At 44.6% G+C, this 20856-nt stretch overlaps 1 protein-coding gene across 6 annotated transcripts in view; it reads right to left on the minus strand.

Moving 5' to 3' along the window:
- TICAM2 (TIR domain containing adaptor molecule 2) overlaps nt 1–20856 on the minus strand; it is a 179338-nt gene that overhangs the window by 57169 nt on the left and 101313 nt on the right. For 3 of the 6 annotated variants that reach the window (XM_069226570.1, XM_069226536.1, XM_069226562.1), the window contains exon 4: nt 9546–12400. The exons of 1 other annotated variant lie outside the window; for it this stretch is intronic. In XM_069226570.1, the coding sequence (XP_069082671.1) occupies nt 11694–12368 (675 nt within the window). In that variant the 5' untranslated portion in view covers nt 12369–12400 and the 3' untranslated portion in view covers nt 9546–11693. Of the gene's footprint in view, nt 1–9545; nt 12401–15592; nt 15877–20856 lie in introns of those variants that run through there. 2 more of the 6 variants (XM_069226543.1, XM_069226552.1) reach the window with 1 other exon arrangement.

The raw sequence follows: 20856 nt of genomic DNA on the forward strand, positions 1-20856 counted from the left end.
CTACCATTTGAATAAGCAAACAATAGTGAATGTATGCCATCAGTTGGGGCCAGATCTGATGCCAGGTGACAGTAATCCATACAGCATACCACCCATTATTCAACTCCTGGCAGTACTGCACTTCCTGACCACAGGCGCCTTCTAACCTACAGTGGCCCCATCTGGGGGTATGTCCCAACGTATGTTCAGTCTAGTGTTGAGTGATTTCCTCTCAGCAATGTTGAAAACACACTGACAGCTATATCAGGTTACCCTGACGTGAGGATTTAGCTAAAGTGAAGACTGACTTCTATGGTTTTGCCCGCTTCCCACACGTGGTGTGAGCTATTGAGGGCACACATGTTGGCTTGGCTTGGTGCCACCGCAGGCCACTAAACAAGTCTACTGCAACAGGGAAAACTTCCATTCCATCAACGTGCAAGTTGTTCGTTTGGCAGATCTCTACATCTCAAATGCCTGTGTCTGTTTCCCTGGATTCCTTTATAATGCGGAGCAGGACCATACCCGAGCTGATGTCACAACTTCAACCAGATGGGGCCTGGCTAGTCACGTCTTTCCTGATTGTGTGTGAGCTACAATCATGAAGTCAGTGACTCATTGTTGCACTTATGTCCCATTCCTTAACAGGAGACTCAGCATATCCACACCGTTCTTGGTTATTGATGACGCTGAAGAATCCAACTACACCAGGCGAAGTACGCTTCAATGAGGCCCATGGAAGAACACTGTGGGCAGTGGAGCAGGCTTCTGGACTCCTGAAGGCCAGATTTCACTGTCTGAACATGACTGGTGGAGCCCTCATCTACTCACTCGGAAAAGTGAGTCAGATCACTGTGGCATGCTGCATTCTTCACAACAATGTCCTGCGGAGGAATATCCTGTACATCCCAGAGGAGGGGGAGCCTGCAGTGCCACCGGGTGAGAGTCCTGAAATGCCAAATGAAGATGACAGCGGTAGACTTGCAAGAAGATCTCATCCACATATCCTTCTCATGAGTGTAAGTATGTCATGTGTAGCCATGACTGTGACTGTACAATCTACTGTAGTTGTCAGAATGTGTGGAGTTGAGTGTTTTTGAACTGTTAACGAGCTGATACTCTGCACAAGTCAGCCAAAAGCTGATTGATGAGTGAGAATTAGACACATCCCCACCTTGTTGTTATTGTTTTGTTTGTGTCAGGTTTCTTGCAATGTACTTTGATTTCCAGATGCTTGCTAAGTGACCTGTGCAATATGTATGGTTTAATGCTTATACTCCTTGTTTTGTTTTTTTGTACAGGTATCTTCACCAAGACATCTTCATGTGGGCATTTCAGAGTTGTGACATTGGCAGGTATGTGATGCTGTTCTGACATATGAAGTGGACCTGGATTGTTCCAGCTAACGTAGTTCACAGAGCTTGGGTGTAGAAGACCTGTGCCGAGACAGCTTACAGAGTGCTTGGATGTAAGTTTAGAAGTGTCCATTAGACTTGTTTTGTGTCCTGTGGTGGGCCTGATGCATGACATGCGTAATCATGTGGTCAGTAAATATCTAGACCTAGGCGATGACCAAGTTCCCCTTCACATTGGCTAAACACTCTTTTTGTATAACCTGTATGTAGCTGTAGATGCTTCATCATTGTTGGCCACTGTGCCAGTGCCAAAACACCGACTTATGTTTGTGTCATACCACCAGATGCATGAGCACTGGATTATAATGACCCTCTGAACAGCAACTGCTGTGCTGCCATCTGTCCGAATCTTGTATTATGTGATGATGGATTACTTTGGTGTGGCATGTGATAAGGCTTAGGCTTGTGGCATCAACCACTTCAATGTTTTCCTATACTTTAGGACAGTGTCTGGCAAATCCCTTTGTTCTGTGGTCTGTACCTGTAAATAGGTTAACTTACTCAGTGTAAGCCAAGCATTTATGATTTTCAAAAGTTCAGACATATTGACATCCAAACTGCTGAACACTGTAATAAAATGTTTAGTTTGACCAGACACTTGTATGTATGTGTTTGTGTGGGATGGTTGTAATCCTGAGCTGGACACTGTATGAATGCAACATATCCCATCTTGAACAAGTGGATCATCATCGTATGGTTCTCATGGTCTGACATATCTACATGGCAAAATGTGAAATTAGAGACAGCAGACAATGAGTTTGTGACAGGTGTATTTATTTCAGTGCACAAGTATAACATAAAATTGGGACAGAAATGTAAATAAAAGTGAAGTGAAGGAGTCACACCACAGGTAATCCAAAGCCCAGAGTACTTCTCCCATTGGAAATGGAAGGTGGGTCAGGATCGGTCCACAGAGTGAATGTGTGACACATAAAGGAGGACTTTAAGGAAGAGGATTCTAGCTGGCAGTGGTGGGTGTCGTGCCATCTACACCACCTGGATTCTTTGCTGGCCATCCCGCTTGGGCAGGGGGAGATCAGCTACTACAGAGGCATGGGTGTCTGTGGCTGGTTGTTTCATCAGCACGGCCTCCCTTGCTGCGGCTGGCACTGATGTACATGGGCCTGAGATTGAGGAGCCAAAGAAAGGGGAAGATTGGTTTCAAAAGCCCTGCTCATGGTTGTCTGAATGTCCCTCAGCACCCCTATTAGGGAGGTTATGTTAGGATTGTGGGCCTCCATTTGTTGAAACATGTCCCTATGCATTCCCCCCTGTAGGTGCTTGATTTCCCGGAGTTCGGTCAATACCTGGACCATCACGCCTTGGGACTCCTGATGGACCCCCAAGACGTGGCTGATGGTGTCCTGGCCGACAGCAGCCCCAGTGGCCACACTCCGCTGGCCCACAGCATGCCTCCCACGTACCCTACCCCCACGAGCCTGTGCCCTTGACAAAGGGTGCCCTCTCCACCTGCTCCTGGAACCTCAGTGTCCGAAGTGTTGATTTGACTCAAGGAGCTGATGAGATGTGCAGATCGGTTGCACTTGGGAAGATAGACTGAAAAAGACATCTTACCACTAGTGAAGTCAACACAGTGGAGAGGCAACATATGGCTTTGGCCATTTGGAGGCCTAGTTGAGTGGAATGCAGATAAACCCAGGACTTAGTTGTATATGTGACTGGCGTCATTATGTGCACAGTCAATACCAATCTGGTGATGCAACTTGAGGCCTTAGGAATAGTTGTTGTACCCACTGGGTAAGGTGTCATTCCTGTCCTCAATAGTTTAATCTTTGGTTAGCAGGTCAAAATGGAGCTGGGTAGACAGACACGTCTCTGAGTTGAGCATTATCTGTATCTTACTCACTCCCAGGTGAGTAAACTTCAATTGAGAGTTACCAAACAAGGGTGTTTGAACAAATGCACACTGGGCTGGTGTTTGGAATTACAGACACAAGGCCTCCTGGGAGTTTCAGTCACGTTACTCCCTCTGCCACACACACTGATATCCTCCCAGGTGAGTGAAGAGCATTTGTCAGATTACAAACAGGTGTATTGGGCCAAGTGACCACTGGGCTGGTGTTTTGAGTTAGTGAAACAGCGCCTCCTTGGAAGAGCAGTCAGGTCACTCCCTCTACTACACACACTATACCAATGGTATCCTCCAGACGAGTACACTTCATGTGGGAGTTCACTAACAGATGTATTGGGCCAAAAGACCACTGAGCTGGTGTCTCTAGTTAGTGAAACAGTGCCTACTGGGAGTTGAAGTCAGTCACTCCCTCTACTACACACACTATACAAATGGTGTCCTCCGAGGTGAGTACATGTCATGTGGGAGTTCACTAACAGATGTATTGAGCCAAGTGACCACTGGGCTGGTGGTTGGTGTTACAGACACAGGGCCTAATAGGAGTTGAAGTCAGGTAACTCTCTTTACTACACACGCTACATACATGGTATCCTCCCAAGTGAGTGAAGATCATTAGGGGGATTACGAACAGGTTTAGTGGGCCAAATGACCTCTGGGCTGGTGTTTGGAATTAGTGAAACAGTGCTTCCTGGGAGTTTTAGTCAGGTCACTCCCTCTACTACACATTCTATATAAATGGTATCCTCCCAGGTGAGTACACTTCATGTGGGAATTCACTAACAGATGTAGTGGGCCAAGTGACCACTGGGCTGGTGTTTATAGCTCGTGAAACAGTGCCTTCTGGGAGTTGCAGTCAGGTCACTCCCTCTACTACACACACTATACAAATGGTATCCTCCCAGGTGAGTACACGGCATGTGGGAGTTAACTAACAGATGTATTGGGCCAAGTAACCACTGGGCTGGTGGTTGGAGTTACAGACACAGGGCCTATTGGGAGTTGAACTCAGGTCACTCTCTTTATTACCCACATTACATAAATGGTATCCCCCCAGGTGAGTGAAGAGCATTAGGGAGATTACAAAGAGTTTTATTGGGCCAAGTGACCACTGGGCTGGTGTTTGGAGTTAGTGAAACAGTGCCTCATGGGAGTTTCAGTCAGGTGACTCCCTCTACTACACACTCTATACAAATGGTATCCTCCCAGGTGAGTACACGTCATGTGGCAGTTCACTAACACATGTATTAGGCCAAGTGACCACTGTGCTGGTATTTGTAGTTATTGAAACAGTGCCTCCTGGGAGTTGCAGTCAGGTCAATCCCTCTACTACACACACTATACAAATGGTATCCTCCCAGGTGAGTACACTTCTTGTGGGAGTTCACTAACGGATGTATTCGGCCAAAAGACCACTGGGCGGGTGTTTGGAGCTAGTGAAACAGTGCCTCCTGGGAGTTGCAGTGAGGTCACTCCCTCGACTAAACACACTATAGAAATGGCGTCCTCCCAGATGAGTACACGTAATGTGGGAGTTCATTAACAGATGTATTGGGCCAAGTGACCACTGCACTGGTATTTGTAGTTAGTGAAACAGTGCCTCCTGGGAGTTGCAGTCAGGTCATTCCCTCTACTACACACACTCACCTGGTATCCTCCCAGGTGAGTACACTTCATGTGGGAGTTCACTAACAGATGTATTCGGCCGGATGACCACTGGCTGGTGTTTGGAGTTAGTGAAACAGTGCCTCCTGGGAGTTGTAGTGAGGTAATTCCCTCTAATACACACACTATACAAATGGCATCCTCCCAAGAGAGCACTCATCATGTGGGAGTTCACTAACAGATGTATTGGGCCAAGTGACCACTGGGCTGGTGGTTGGAGTTACAGACACAGGGCCTATTGAGCTTTCCAGTCAGACCACTCCCTCTACTTCCCAACACTTGACAAATGTTGGGTATTACATATACGCAGGCTGCATTTAGGACTGAGCAAACATTTACATGTTGGAACATATCTTGAGTCATGGATTGTGTTTTTGGTATTGTGAGATTTACAGGCACCATTTGGACATATGGCATGTGGTGGGCCTTGAAAGCTGTGATGATGGGTCCAATAATACACAATGACAGCTTTAAAACTTAAATACCCAGGGTATTGAATGTTGGTGAGGTACATAAACAAGACAGTGCCAAAGGCTGAGCTGTGAGCATGCATGACATTGCAGGTTAGTGACAGTTTTTGTGTTGTAACTCACCATACTCCACTCCCCTAGGTATTTCTGTCAAGCCCTCAGGAGGCAGGTGGCCAAGACCTTCTCCTTCCAGGGAAAGAGTTAAAATGGGGTACTGGGAGGGCCGCCAACAGTCTTCTTGGCCTCCAGCTGCTTCCTGGAGACCAGGGAATGGACCTTGCTCCTGAGGTCACTCCACCTCTTTCTGATGTCCTTTGTGCGCAGGGTGGTGCATACAGCATTCACTTTGTCGACTATCCACATTTCCATTTCCATTTTCCTACTGAGAGGAGTGTGCTGGACTTAGGCTCAAAACAATTGTGGCTCTACTGATTTAATCCACCATGACTCTCAACACATCTTCTGAAAACGGGGATTTTTGGAACCTTACATGGTGGACAATAAAAAGTGGGTGACATGGATTTACTTAACAGGGGAAGTGCAATAGGGATTGAACGGACACAAGAGTGTGCAGGGTGTTCTATGGGATGGTGAAAAAAGGGGTGCCTAATCTATGAAAATTCAAAAAATGGTGGTTGGTTATTCGGCTCCCTGTGGAAATACAAAGGATTGTGGTCTGTGAAGGGGTGTGTTTTATAGTGCGCTTTGGATGTGTGTCCACTGGAGCAATGTGTGTCAGCTGTGTTGTTTTTGAATTCATCCAATGTGCACTTATCTGTTACTTTGGTGGGCGTGTACCGCGGAGGTCGACTGCCATTAGCTAACTGCTGTGAGGAGACCACCAAAGCGACTCTGTGTTTCTGATAGGCTCGGCGGTTGGCTGTGGTGCTGATGGCGCTAGAGTCAGCCCACTTAGCTACAAGGCCACCGTGCTTCTGGTGGTCTGCATTTTTTGTTTAGTGGGCGGCGGTCTGAGGACCGACCGCCAAACTTGTGATCAGGCCCTTAGTTTCCATAGCAAAATCATTTTTTGACTTGGCTATATCTTTAGCAACCTTTAAAGAAAGTGTCAAGTTGGGTCTTGTCAAAAAAGTGTGTTTCCCATGTCAATTCCCATAGAGATTTTAGACACGACTACAGCCTGAACTGCTATATGAATTTACACCAAATTTGGCAGAAAGTTAGCTCTTGGTCGAGAAAGAACCCTTTTTGTTATTTGGTGCACATCTGTTCAGTAGTTTTTGAGATATTAAAGGAAAAACTAATTTGTATATCTAGGTGCGCAAATACTTCACAACTATTTTGTGACGAATCACAAATGCGCTCACCAACAGGAATGCTGTTATTGGCTGGCTGCATCCTGACCAGAAAGTTGCAGCCACCATTTTAAATAATGGGACACGGTCCCCAGGGCTGAAACTAAACATCAGAAGTGGTATAACGGGTCACGGTAGTGGTACCCTGACCTCATGGGTGGCATATAGCGATGTTTGTGGGACATCTTATGCGTACAACATGTCGAAAAGCATTTTTTCCCCACGTACAATATTTGCAAAATGCATCGTGATGCTCAGCGCGCCACCATGTAACATCACAGCACATTCGTGAATATTGGTGAAAAAACAAAAAAACATTCACACACTCACTCAGTCACTGATGCACTCACACTTTCTTACACCCACTCACAGACCCACTCAGAGGTTCAAGCAGTCACTTACAGACCCACCCAAAGGCCCACTTGGAAACCCATGCACTTACTCACACACCCACACAGACGCTCATTCACCCACTCACAGACCTACTAGGGCACTCACGCACCACTCACAGACTCACTTAAATACTCACACAGTTCTCTTACTTCTTGTGAAAAGATAATTATCCTGTGACGGTTAATTTTGTGAGTGGATTGCTCTACCTGCAATGTAAGTGTTGTGAGACCGAGGGACGGGCACACAATTAAACAACCATTCTTGCAGGGGTGGCAGCTTGTCTGAAAAAATTGTAAATGTGCACAAGTCGTAATCTGCAAATGTAAACGCTGCTCAGAAATTGGTGTTGGCTTTGATTGATGGAACCACTCAAACTTTCCCTTATGACACAGATGTGTTATTCATGACTGGTATTACAAGGGGGTTACCAGCTGAACTGTCAAATGTCTGCTTTTAAAGGACAGTTATATAAATGATTGCACCATGTACAGTCTGAGTATTGGTAAAATCTAAATTTTGAAAGAGCTTTGTGTATCTTAAACATTGTTGCACATTTTGTAGCACCCTACTTTATATTGTGTGTAATGCACCTTTAAAATAATGAATTAGTCACAGTGCTTTCTGTCACAGGCTGAGGCCTATTAGTACTAAATATACAAAAGTCACTATTCTCCAACCAAGCTTCAATTCTGCGGCTCTCTGATTACAGACAGCAACCTCTGCAGTGCATTAACTAATAGAGGGAGGTTATAGTTAGGTACAGAGTATACAAACATAGAAATGCACTGAAAAAAACAAAGATTACTGGGACGTTATATTAGGAAATAAAATATAAAGAAACATAGAAATTCACAAAAAAACAAAGGTTACATGGACATTATAGTTAGGAAATAGAATTTAAAAAAAACAGAAATTACAGGGATGTTATAGTTTTCACTCATACAAAGCCATAGAAATTCAGCAGTTATAGTTACCTGAGCTAACTATAACTCATGACCCCGCAATGCACTGCTTATTACCTCACATATTACATCACTTATGACATGGTCAGTGACATCACTGATGATGTCACTGATTACATCATTGCTTAGTCACCCATACAGCCACACACACACCGACTCACCAAACAGCTACTCACACACCCATTCACCCACCCATACAGTCACTCACACAGCCACTCACACACAGATGATTCAGACACTTACACAGCCACTCACATGATATATGTTACAAACAGTATCACTCATCAGTAGTAAAGAAAGAATAGCAATTTAACTTATCCAGTAGCTTTGTATCTATCTTTAACTCTCAAACGTTTTTGAAACACATTCACTGGACAATGTCATCAGTGATGTCATCAGTTATGTCAATTGAGATGTCACCCATGATGTCATCAATGATGTCACTGCCCTTGTCATGAGTGATGTAATTTGTTATGTCATTGAGGGGTCGTAAGTTATAGTTACCCCAGGTAACTATAATTGCAGAATTTCTATGGTTTTCTATGAGTGAAATCTGAGCCTAATGATAACGTCCCTGTAACCTTTGGCTTTTTTCAGTCAATTTCTATTTTTAAAAAAATTCTATTTCCTAACTATGATGTTCCTGTAACCTTTTATTTTTAAGTGAATATATATATATTACCTAGTGGCGCTCACCACTAGGTAGTTATAGTTACAACCATGTTTCCACAGAAAAAGTGTTTTTGACTGGCCTATATCTTTGGCACTGTTTGACGAATCTTCACCAAATTTTCCAATGTGTCCAAGAATCTTGTTTTGAATGGGAAGTTTCAGGGTGATCCGTCAAGTGAGGGCCGAGGAAAAGGTGTGGTCAAAAAAGTGCATTTCCCGTTTTAATTCCCATAGAGATTTTAGACACCACTACATCCCGAATGGCTCGATGGAATTACACCAAATTTGGCTGGAAGGTAACTCTTGGTCCAGAAAAAGTGCTTTTTGTTATTTGGTGTAAATCTGTTCTGTAGTATTTGAAATATTAAAAGAAAAACAAAATTTGTATATCTGGAGGTGTGAAGGCTTTGCAAATACTCCCAATATTGTGCACAAATCTGATTGGCTGTCAACACTTCAACCAGGAAATGTTGGCAGCCAATTTGAGACTTGGCTCCAACTGAGTCTCAAAAAGAAAAAACACGAAAAGTGGACAGGGTACTATTACCTTAGTGCATGGGTCCCCGAGGGACCACACAAGGTTTAAAAGATTTTTTTCTTCTTAAATCATAGTGAAACTTGTGGCAAATTCGTACATGGCTAAATGGGAGTATGTGGAGGTGGCACACTTCCGCTATAGTAAAACACTCTAGAATCACTCGAAGAAAACACTCCTGAATCACTAGGGGTGCTTCTACTGAGGAGGTAAGTTTCAGTTGCTGTTCAAAATATGTTTAATGACATACATCATATTATGAGTAGGCATCAACTATATATCATATTGTCTTTTTTAAACCACGTCCCTACTGATCTTTGAAATTTTCCTAGCAGTTTTAAATTATGATTGCAAACCTTTTGATATTTTTAAGCAGAACTCAACTGACTACCTATTTCTCGGTTTTTGCAGTGGTATTTGCATTCCCAGAAGAGTTTTGTGTTAGTGTTATTTTAATTTGTTGGTGGGAAATGGTGACTACAGTATTTAAAATTGTTATACAAACATATTATAACAGAAATAAAACTGGAAAAATTAAAGACACTTTAGGGTACTGTGATCAAACACTTCAGAAGTTACAGCCAACAAATGCAAAATCTGCTAATAAAAATACTTTCCACAGACACCTGTTATGTAATTTTGCCAATACCACGAACATTGAAATAACCTTGACAAAAAAACTGATAGTGTGATAGATCCAGGCACTTATCTCTCAGAGGAATGTTGTCGATGTAGCCACATTCCGTATTGAAGAACCACCTCTTATCTTGTACTATGACCACCACTTATCAATACTAATGCGCCCCAATGGTGTAATTGAACACATCCTTTTTTTCCTATACTTGACTATCACAGGACCTTGCCAGTTGACCTTACTCCCATTGTAATTCACTTGATACTATTCTATACTGGGACTGAAGAACTTTTATAGTTCTATCAAATTCAAGAACACTTATGAACAGGCATAATTCAGGTGACAAATACTATCAGCTCCTCTCCTACTAAAACCACTACTCACAATTTAAGATGCTGTGCTTAAAATATCAGACATGAATATACAACAGCCCTGGATTCGATATTAGTTAATAGTATGGTGGGAAGATATGAATCAAATGTGCCATATGTCAATTCTGGTTATATGTTGTGTGATATTTCACATTTGTTAGCGTTCAATATTTCACTCACTAATTGCAGGTATGTTAGCTTCTTGTCTGGGGTCAAATTCAAGCAGCAGCAGCCTCCTGCATATTGCAGTGGTTGTGTGTGACAATTACAATCTCCATAATACCCATGACTTTCTGTGAAACCTCTACTTTCTTAGGAACAAGGACAAGGATTTCCTTGGTCTCTACAGGCATCTTCTGCCTCTGTGGAGAAAATGAAAATGCCTTCTCTGAAGTGTGGTTTCAAGCTCTGGAGGTGCTTAGATCAGGCTTCTCCGAGTAGCTTGTGAGCTACTGGTAGCTCTTTAGCTACCTGGAAGTAACTCTCTTGTGTGGGCCTACTCTACTAAACTACAAGCTTTTGCTTTGGTTGAGTTAATACATTTATACCACAATTGACTTGAGCACAAATTAGTTTATTTTCAGACTTTATAAGCTGATATTTGGAGAAAAGGTCTACATTTCCACACTATATAAAAAACGGATATTGTAGTAATAAATAATGTGGCATGGGGAACTTATAAAAACACTATATCTGACAGGTGTCAGTGTGCCATCTGTCTTTGGCTCTACATAACTAGACAACACTGCTAAATCGGGTGCTAGTGACATCTATTGTCTACAGCACTAAGGAATGTCAAAACTGAGGTACTGAGCGGTACATAAAAAGTTATTTTTACCATTACAATTACATATACAGGGTTGCACATATTGCACACTGAAAAAAATGTAAAACCCTAAAATGTGTGTATCTTGCAGTCAGGTGCCACGTGCACGGGACACATCTGGTAACAATAGCAATGTATCTGTTTAGCAGGCCCATTCCTTAGTCAAGGAGTGACCTGATATTCGGTTCATTGGGCCATGGTGCAGTGCTTAATTTGTAAATAACGACGTGCCAGAGCCCAAAGCCCTCCTCTGAAGCACACGGCTGCTGTGTTTAAATGTGCAAGCACTGAATACTGAGGCAGCGTAATTCTGAAGCCATCTCGGGCCTCTTCAATTCATTTAAAGACACTCCCTGCCCGTTCAGCTCACTCCTGCAGCTTTCTGCTTTCTCCCATTGTGACTCTTTTTCGTTTTTCTCTTCCTCTGTCTTTCCCATATGTGTCTTTTGCTCGCAGTAATTGCTTGAGGCAGAAAACTAAGCACCGGCCCTCAAAAACAAGTGCTGGTGCTTAGCACCGGAAACAACAAGCACAAATTAAGCACTGCCATGGTGAGGAGAAAGGCGCAGAGCTGTACAACCTCTTTCAGTTCCCACTCCAGCTCATTTGATTCCACCTTTCTTTCTTCCATAACTCTTTCTGTTTTTCGTATACCGTTTCCCGGAAGATGTTTTCCACTTGCTGGGCAAATGCTGGGGCCCCCTCCTCCAGAGCATTAATTGCTTGCAGGACAAATGGAGTCTTCGCCCTAGAAAGCCCATTGTTCGCTGGCCTTAACGGAATGACAGAGTTGTACTTGTGCTGTTTGTTAATGGAGTTCATTAGACATGTATAGGACTGGTACTCGCACCAAGTCTCTTTCAGTAAATTTTCTGTTAACAGGATTATGGTCCAAGCGGATCCATTCACAGCATCCTCCAAAGTTTGTAACCTATGACGGCCACATGGCATTTCAGCTAAAATAATCCCGGGCACAATGTGAAATTGGTTTTGTAGCATGAGCTGAATTCTGATGGCTTCTTCAATATCACTTTCGCTGTGTAAAATTACAAACTTGTAAAACATATCGTTATCATCATCGCACCACAATATTTCATTGGTGCTGTTCACAGTAACCTCAGGAACTTCTTCCAACGTCTTAGAAATTACATCAGATCCACTTTCTCCTTTCATTTCTTTTGCACCCGTGTTCTCTTCTGCCATCTCTTCACTCGTGTTGTTAGGAGGCAGATGTTTTTCTTTGGAATTACAACGACCCATCACAATTTAACTTATTCCATCGTGATGTCAACCTAAATAAAAAAACAAGTATAATCAATCAAAAAACATATTTCTAAGGATGAATAATCTACATTTTAAACAAGCGTCTGGAGTAGAAATCAGAGTTTCAATGATATTTCAGCATTTCCGTCATCAATCTTTCATCTATCAGAATATCAACATAAGACCAACTGGCTAAAATTGCAACACACAAGATTAAAAGACAACCACTGCAAAGTATGCTATCGTTCACATGCAGTAAAAACAAGCATTTGCAATTCAACGGGTCTCGCGTTTGCTCATGTTAGAGCTGATAGCGTTGTAAACTCCTAACCCGACTTTTCACCTATCGGCAAAAGTGCATTTATGTATGTAACCCGAAAAAGTGCAATTAACTATGTAAAGCGCTCGACTTCTGCCAAGCAAAATCGCGCTAGTAAATTAGGGAAAAAGTAGTCCACGAGCCGGACAGAAAACAGCGAGCCTCGCATGTTTTCTGTACTTGGTCGATGCGCTCGAGGAGGGCTAGCCACCGGAAAAGGCATGACGTATGCATGTCTTCGACTAATGAAAGCAAGCAGATTTTATTAGGCAAGCCCACGAACCAATGAAAAACACTGACGTGACGTCGACAGGGCTCCGAGCCCTTTTCTAAACCCTAAAACGTCTCGCTGCGATACGCATGCACGAGCACATGCAACGCAGGCTCGACCCTAAAAACGAATGTAGGTACACTGGATCTTAAAAAGAATAAAGGGACATTATAAGTTGCAAAGAGGACAACTGTGATTACTAATGTTCGGAATAGGCATTTAGGGCCAGATGTATCAAACGTTTTTGCATTCGTAAACGGTGTGAATCGCAGAAATCGGCTGTTTGCGAATGCAAAAACATGTTTTGCGATGTATGAAGGGCATTCGCAGGCCAAAAACAAGGAATCGCAAAAAATTTCGATTTTTAGCGAAGCAACATGGTTTTGCGTGTCGCAATCTGCGTATCGCAATTTGCGACATGAAAAACCGAATCGCTATTTGCATCTCGCAAATTGCGAGCCCGAATAGCGACTAGCGAATACAGATTCGTTATTTCTTGTCGCAAATTTCGATACGCAGATTGCGACACGCAAAACCATGTCGCAATGCGATGCATCCAAAAATCACAAATTGCGAATATTCACAGACTGGCCTTTTGCACATGCAATTTACCACGGATTGAAACCAGGTGGTAACCAGCTGCAACCTATATAAAGAGGGCCAGAATGCCTCAGCCTCTTTTCCACAATGGCTGCACTCTACGTGATGGCGAGGAGAATGAGGATCTTGGCAGGTGTGAGGAGAGGGAGGACGAGACAGGAGCGAATTTTCAGAGTGCGCATTATCCTTTTTGACCAGACTGAGGAGGACATTTTTGATAAGTACAGGTTGAACTCAGCCATGATACTTGACCTGATAGCTGAGCTACAACTCATACTGCAGCACACAACACAGGACCAATAGCATACCCACCCATGAGCAGGTATGATGCTCCCTGCATCTACTTGCCTCAGGGAGCTATCAAGGGGTCATTGCAGCAGCTGGAGGGGTATCACAGAGCGCCCTCTCTAGATTTTTCAATGCATTTCTAAATGCCATGCTGAGCAGGATACACTAGTACATCAGATTCACCAACACCCCGCAGGAAATACAGCAGACACAAATCGATTTCTACCAGATAGCACAGTTCCCCCATGTCCTAGGCGCCATGGATGGGACACATGTTGCAATCTGTCCACCATCGACCACAGAGTATGTGTACTGCAACCGTAAAAAACAACATTCAATGAACATACAGGTGATATGCAATGCCTCCTACATCATAACTGATCGCGTGGCCAGATACCCAGGGAGCACATATGATTCGTACATCTTTCGCCACAGCGGGATTCACACAAGACTGCTAGCTGGGGAATTTGGTGAAGGATATCTACTAGGTAATTTCCAAATTTACAATGTTGCATTGATGGCAGTGTGACGTCAGATGGCACAGCTACTCATTATACCCTCTGTTCCATCCAGTAGACAGTTCCTATGAGGTGCGCACCTACATGATGATGCCCTACCTAAATCCTGCAACACCAGCAGAGCGGAGATACAATTCTGAAGAGTTGCTTCCGGCGCATCCACAAAAGTGGAGGGGCACTTCAGTACAGCCCAGACACGACCTGTAGAATAGTGGCCCCATGTGCGATCTTGCACAATATAGCTACCACCAGGGGCATACCTGTGGAAATATCAGAGCCAGACTCAGATGAGGATGATGATCCCATACCACCCCTACAGCCAGCAGACAGGACCAGTGCAGCAGAGGGCAGGCAAAGGCGTGCTGACATCACGCACAACCATTTCAGATGTAAGTCATGACAACACCACCTCAATGACATGTATTCCGGTAGTTAGCACCTTTATTACCTTGACTACAGGTAACATATGTGTCATTAGGACAAAGCATTACACATGAGGCAGACATGAGCCATTAACAGTGTCACACTATTATCATCATAGTTTTACTGTATTGCTACACGTGAAGGTAGTCCCCCGTAGCCCGCAATGTCACTTCTTACGACCACGCATTCCACTTGAGTGCGCAGTGACCTCGCCTGCACCTCTTGTATCAGGCTCACAGGCAGTACTGTACCTGGCACTGCGATGCCTAGGATCCATCACGGGGACTGCAAGACTGCTGAGGCTAGATGACTCCTCAGTATCCCCACCACCCAGTTCGCTGGGTGTAGCACTGCGTGCTGTCAGCATAGCATCCAGAACGTTGGTTATTTGCACCAATCCCTGTGCAACGTCCCGACTGCTATGTCTCCACCTGTGTGGCCACAGCACGCCGTGATATCAGGGCAGTTGATGTAGCAAGACGATTTACGGATCTGCAAAAGCCATTAAACATTCCCATGAATTGCCGTTCGCGCCTGCGGTGGCTCACACCCTCATGCCTGATCTCAGTACAGAGTTCCTTAATGGCATTTGTCAGTTCCATGGTGTTATCTGCAGCTGTTTGCTGTCCCTCATGCAGCTTGCAGATGTTTGCATTCAGAGACTCCAACTGCTTGTGCAGTCCCCCCATATTGGCATTGTTTGACTGCAACTGCCTGTGCATTGCCCTCATGTTTTTGCATTGCAGATGCTGCACTTTGAGCATGGACGCTTCAAGGTCACCAAAGATTGATGGACCCTCACCTTCATCTGTGTGCTGTGTGCCTGCATCGTGAGGCCTCCTGCGGAGAGTTGAGTGACGCTGGGGCAGGGACTGCTGCCTTCCTGTGGATCTAGCTTCTGGGGGTGGTGTGTGGCCTTCATTGGCATTTCATCGGAGTCCAGGTTCAACTCATGGAGAGGTAACACCCTTGCCCTGCGTCTGATTGGTGCTATACACAATGACTCGCTGGTGTTTGAGTCGGACAGTGGCTGTGTTTCTTCATCCCCCACATTGGCACATTCTGCTGCTGCTGGGCCTGAGCCATCTGCAACGACAATGTGCAGCATGTCATTTATGTATGTATCACCAAATGTTGCACAATGGCAATAAATGTACACTTACATCGTATCACTATGAATTGTGTATTTTGTTCTTCTGTGTGTCAGTATACTTAATTGCTATCTATGTGCTATTTTCAACTCAGGGTTGTGGACTACCACTCCCATAAGGCATTGTTGTGCCGCATGTAAGATGTGGAATGGACTACTTATCACAATGCTTTGCACTAATTGCTATTTCCTAAGGGGCATTTGTACATGCACATATGGGGATACACATCATTATTGGACTTACCTTTACTGGTGCTAGGTGCTGGGTGTGCCGGAAGTGTCAATGTCAGTGACCCCACTGACAACTTCTGGAAGCAGTGTGGACTCCACCAGGCCTTCCATGGGGGTGGAGGGTGTCTGGGTGGATGGTCCGCCTCCTGTGCTCCTTGCCTCCTTTAGCCTGTTGGCCACCCTCTCCTTGGCATGGGAACGCAGGTCATACCACCTCTTGCATATCTCTTCCACCGAGCGCTGCGCAACCCCCACTGCGCATATTTTGGTCTGGATGTCAGCCCAAAGCTTCTGCTTCTCACTCTCTGGTACCTGGAGTGAGCTCTTCCCAAAGAGCCGGTCATGGCTCGTGACCACCTCCTCAGTGAGCACCTCCAATTCTTGCTCACTGAATTTCAGCTTCCTCTTCCTCTCTCCCTTCTCCTTCCCATTGCCAGCATTGGCCATGTTGGTGTTAGGTCCTGGCTTGCTCCCACACTTGCTACCTGGGGCTGGTCTGTGACTCTCTGACTGCTCCTGTGGGTCTGGTACCCGGAAACAGCATGGGCTGACTCACTTCCTGCTTGTGATGTCATCAGGCTGTGCCGGGTAACCATTTTTGCAATTTGCGATTTTCAAATACCGAATCGCAATTTTGTTTGCGATTCGGTATTTGGACCTCGCAAATTGCATTAGCGATTTTTAAGAAATCGCTATTTCCGACTCGCAATTTTGGTACATCACATTTTGCGTGCCGGAAATAGCGATTTCTTAAAATTCGCTATTAGGGACTCGCAAAGCAAAATCTTCATACATCTGGCCCTTAGTTTTTAAATTGTTAGCTTTGTTCCCCCGATTTTTCAATTGTTTGCCTACTTAATATTACGTTTTCATCTACATATTTGTAGGGATATATCACAAGGATTCACACCGTTTTATCTGTTTTTAGCTGGTGATCTTTCCCCCTTTGTTCCAATACTCGTGTCTATCTGAGCATCTCTTTAGTGGGCTCTCACAACATTACTCTAGAACACCTTGTATGGGATCTGAGAAACTGCACAGCACAAAATGCCAAGCTGCAGGGTGCTGCTTCTGTTCAGGCTCTTCTGCCCAGCGGTAGCACCAAGTGTATTCACACTCCTGGGCAGCAGCACAATGCCCATTGGGCTAAAAGGGCTTCAGCCTTCTTCCTCATGTGCCATAGCCTGGGCTTCAGCTCGTGGGTGCTTGTCTCAGAGAACGCCTGGAGAAACATTTTCCTTTCTTTAAAAAGAGATGTTCAGCTTCTGTAAGTGTCTTCAAAGAAGGGGTGGAGGTCACCAATGATACTATCTATGCTAAGTCATGGGCCCCATGGTGTGGGCTCTTGCACTTCAAGGCTGTGTGCTTTATTTAGCATTTCTCATTGTTTGAAAAGCAAGACAATGATTGCCCATTAACACTGTGATGACCAAGGCAGCATCTGCAACTAAAAGGCAATCTAAATGGCGTTCCCAACCAACTGTTAGCTTGAGTACATCTAAACAAAAAAGGCACAAATCACAAATTATATTGCATGTAATTGCATTTATATAGCACTTGCTACACATGACAAGGGGTAGCAAGTGCTGTATGAACACAAAAAAGGAGAGAACTTTTTTTATTTTATTTCTCAATGGTATTGCATTGAAATGATTCAGTGTCCATTAGGAAGTCCAGAATATTTTATCAAAAGTATTTTACATTTGGGGGGGAGGTACTTGTGGGGGTGATTGCGTTTCTCATGGTTTTGCTTCTAAAAATTCCAATAAGGGATAAAAACTAAGGGACAGATTTACTATTTTTTCAAGCAACGCAACAAGACAACTTGCTGCTTTGCACTGCATGAAAGAGAGAGAGCAGAAATGCACCATATTTACAAATATATGTCATATTTCTGCTGTCTGCCAGCACTGGAGCACTTGTGGCTGCGTGGCACTGTTGGAGTGTGACTTTTATAATCAATATTAACAATGAAAAGCTTGCAATGTAATGTCTAATGAAACCACATAAATGTAATACCAATGCCCGCGTTTGAAATGTGCCCACGGGGAGTGGCCACCAATGTATACAATGACTAATGAAACTGACTAATAAATTAATTAATAATGTATTCATTTATGATTTTGTATTAGCATTAAGAGTTATGTATTAAGGTTTTGCTAAATTACTCACTAGGCCTTAGTTAGCAAGGGTCTGGGCCTAGCTGCCCGGTCTCATAATAACTGTGTTTTCTAATGTGCAATGTCCTGCTTCCCTGAAGGACACGACGCTGTACTTTTCCAGAAGTTAGAGAGATGTGTGTAACCGTAGTAAATTCTTTCTCATGGGACCCGACTTGCTCAAGGAAACATTCTTGCTGAATGCAACATTGTAATTCGCAACAGGTGCAAGGTCGCCTAAACTGGTAAAAGACAATGAAACTACTGACTGGAGCGACAAGTGTAACTTTTCTTATCTGACATTCTACCCGTTGAAGACGTCAATCACAGGAGCCAATAAACTGCATGAGAACTGTTTTAGGTGAAAATTCTAGTAAGGTGTGCGACGGATTATTGGACAGAGATAACGATGCACCAAATATTGCCCAACTTGTTCGACAACTTTGATATAACAAAGTTACACAAGGAGAAATCAGCCATTAGTGGGCATTCCAGCGAGCCATTACTTTGCCGTTCTTAGCCATTATCCTGCCATTATCGAGACATTCTTCATCACCCTTTGCCTTTCTGAGAGACTTTGGGGGTCATTACAACCCTGGCGGAAGGCGGAGAACCGGCGGTAAGACCGCCAACAGGCTGGCGGTCTTACTCTGTGGAATTATGACCATGGCGGTTACCGCCATGGTCATCCGCCGGTTCTCCGTTCCGCCCGCCGGGCTGGAGACCTGGGTCTCCAGCCTGGCGGCCGTCACTATACCGCCGGCGGTATTTGGACCCGGCTTACCGCCGTGGATTTCCAGCAGTTCGAACCGCCATGAAATCCATGGCGGTAAGCACTATCAGTGTCAGGGAATTCCTTCCCTGGCAATGATAGGGGTCTCCCCCACCCCCTGCCCCCACCCTGACTCCCTCCCCTACCCCCCACCACCCCTGCCACCCCCCAAAGGTGGCAGGGCCCCCCTCCCCACCCCGACCCCCAACATCACTTCACCCATACCCACACGACACGCACGCAGGCACCATCTACATACTTACACGCACACACGCCGACATACATGCCTACATCCACACACACAGTCATACATGCACACCCACATTCAAACATACACGCACACATCCATGCAGACATACCCACAGACATACACGCACTCATTCCCATACACACAACACCCGCGCAGGCATACACGCACTCACACACCCCCTCTACATACACACACGCACACCCCCATGCACCCACACAACACCCCCCACCCCCTGCCCCTCACAGACGATCGACTTACCTGGTCCAACGATCCTCCGGGAGGGGACGGGAGCCATGGGGGCAGCTCCACCGACACCACACCGCCAACAGAACACTGCCACGGCGAATCACAGGACGTGATTCGCTGGGCGGTGTTCTGTTGGCGTGGCGGTGGAGGTGGAGCAACCTCCACTTCCCCGCCTCCCGCCAGTATGGCTGTTGGCGGCTCTCCGTCCGTAAAAGGACGGAGAGCTGCCAACGGTCATAATAGGCAGAGCGTCAAATCGCCACCAATGGCGGTCTTCCGCACGGCGGTCCCTCGGCGGTCTTCAAAAAAGACCGCCGAGGTCAAAATGACCCCCTTTGTCTTTACTCTTAAACCATCCTCACCTTACCCCTTGCCTGATATGCACTTCTCCTCCTTATGAGGGAAGAGCCTTTTGCTATACCCTGCTGAGACTTACCTGCTTATCCTGGCTGATGGCCAATTGACTGATGTCCTGAGGACGAAGACTGACACTGTATGCCGCCCCATTTGGATGGGCAACTATCTGATGATAAATTGTAATTGTCTGTTTGCCTTTTCTTTCTAGGTACCAACTGCTCTTTTGATAGCGACCATAGTAGATGTTTTCCAAATTCATGTTGCTAAATTGTTTTGCATGCAGCCCAACATGCTGATGCTAATCAGAAGTTAGTTAAGGAGTTCACTAATATCGGGTGCAAATAGACAAATGACTGAATCTTTGCTTTGTTGAATAATGCACTAATGATACTCTGCTAAAGTTGATTCATGTTGACGTCGTGCTTTTTCCTAATGCTCATGATCTTTGCTTAGATAAAGTCTTACTTGAGTTGCCGTATCGTAGTTTTGTTGATGTGCTTATTGATATTGAGATTAATGAATATGCTGGTAGATTGTAACTAATAGGGAATAAATATCCAAATCTTACTAGATTTGTGTGGTTATTCATGGCTGGAAGGTCATGGTGTGTTTCATTCTCAGTAAGTGTTATTGATTAGTTTGATTGATTAGTTATTGTGAATATCGATTTGATTATTGATCTATCAATTGAGATGTTAAATAGATATCTCGTTGTGAGGAGTCTCCAATCAGGGTCAAAAAGTTCATTGGCCTAAACGAGTCCCCTTGTAAGTAAATTATCAAAGTTGGGACGCGTTATCAGCACTAACACAATCACCCTTGAGCCATGGTGCAATGGGTCTGTGTTACGAGCAGGATTGTGGTTGTGCAAGAAGGGATATGTAGCCGGTTGTCTTCAAAC

The sequence above is a fragment of the Pleurodeles waltl genome, chromosome 1_1 (genome assembly GCF_031143425.1).
Source record: "Pleurodeles waltl isolate 20211129_DDA chromosome 1_1, aPleWal1.hap1.20221129, whole genome shotgun sequence".
NCBI lineage: Eukaryota > Metazoa > Chordata > Amphibia > Caudata > Salamandridae > Pleurodeles > Pleurodeles waltl.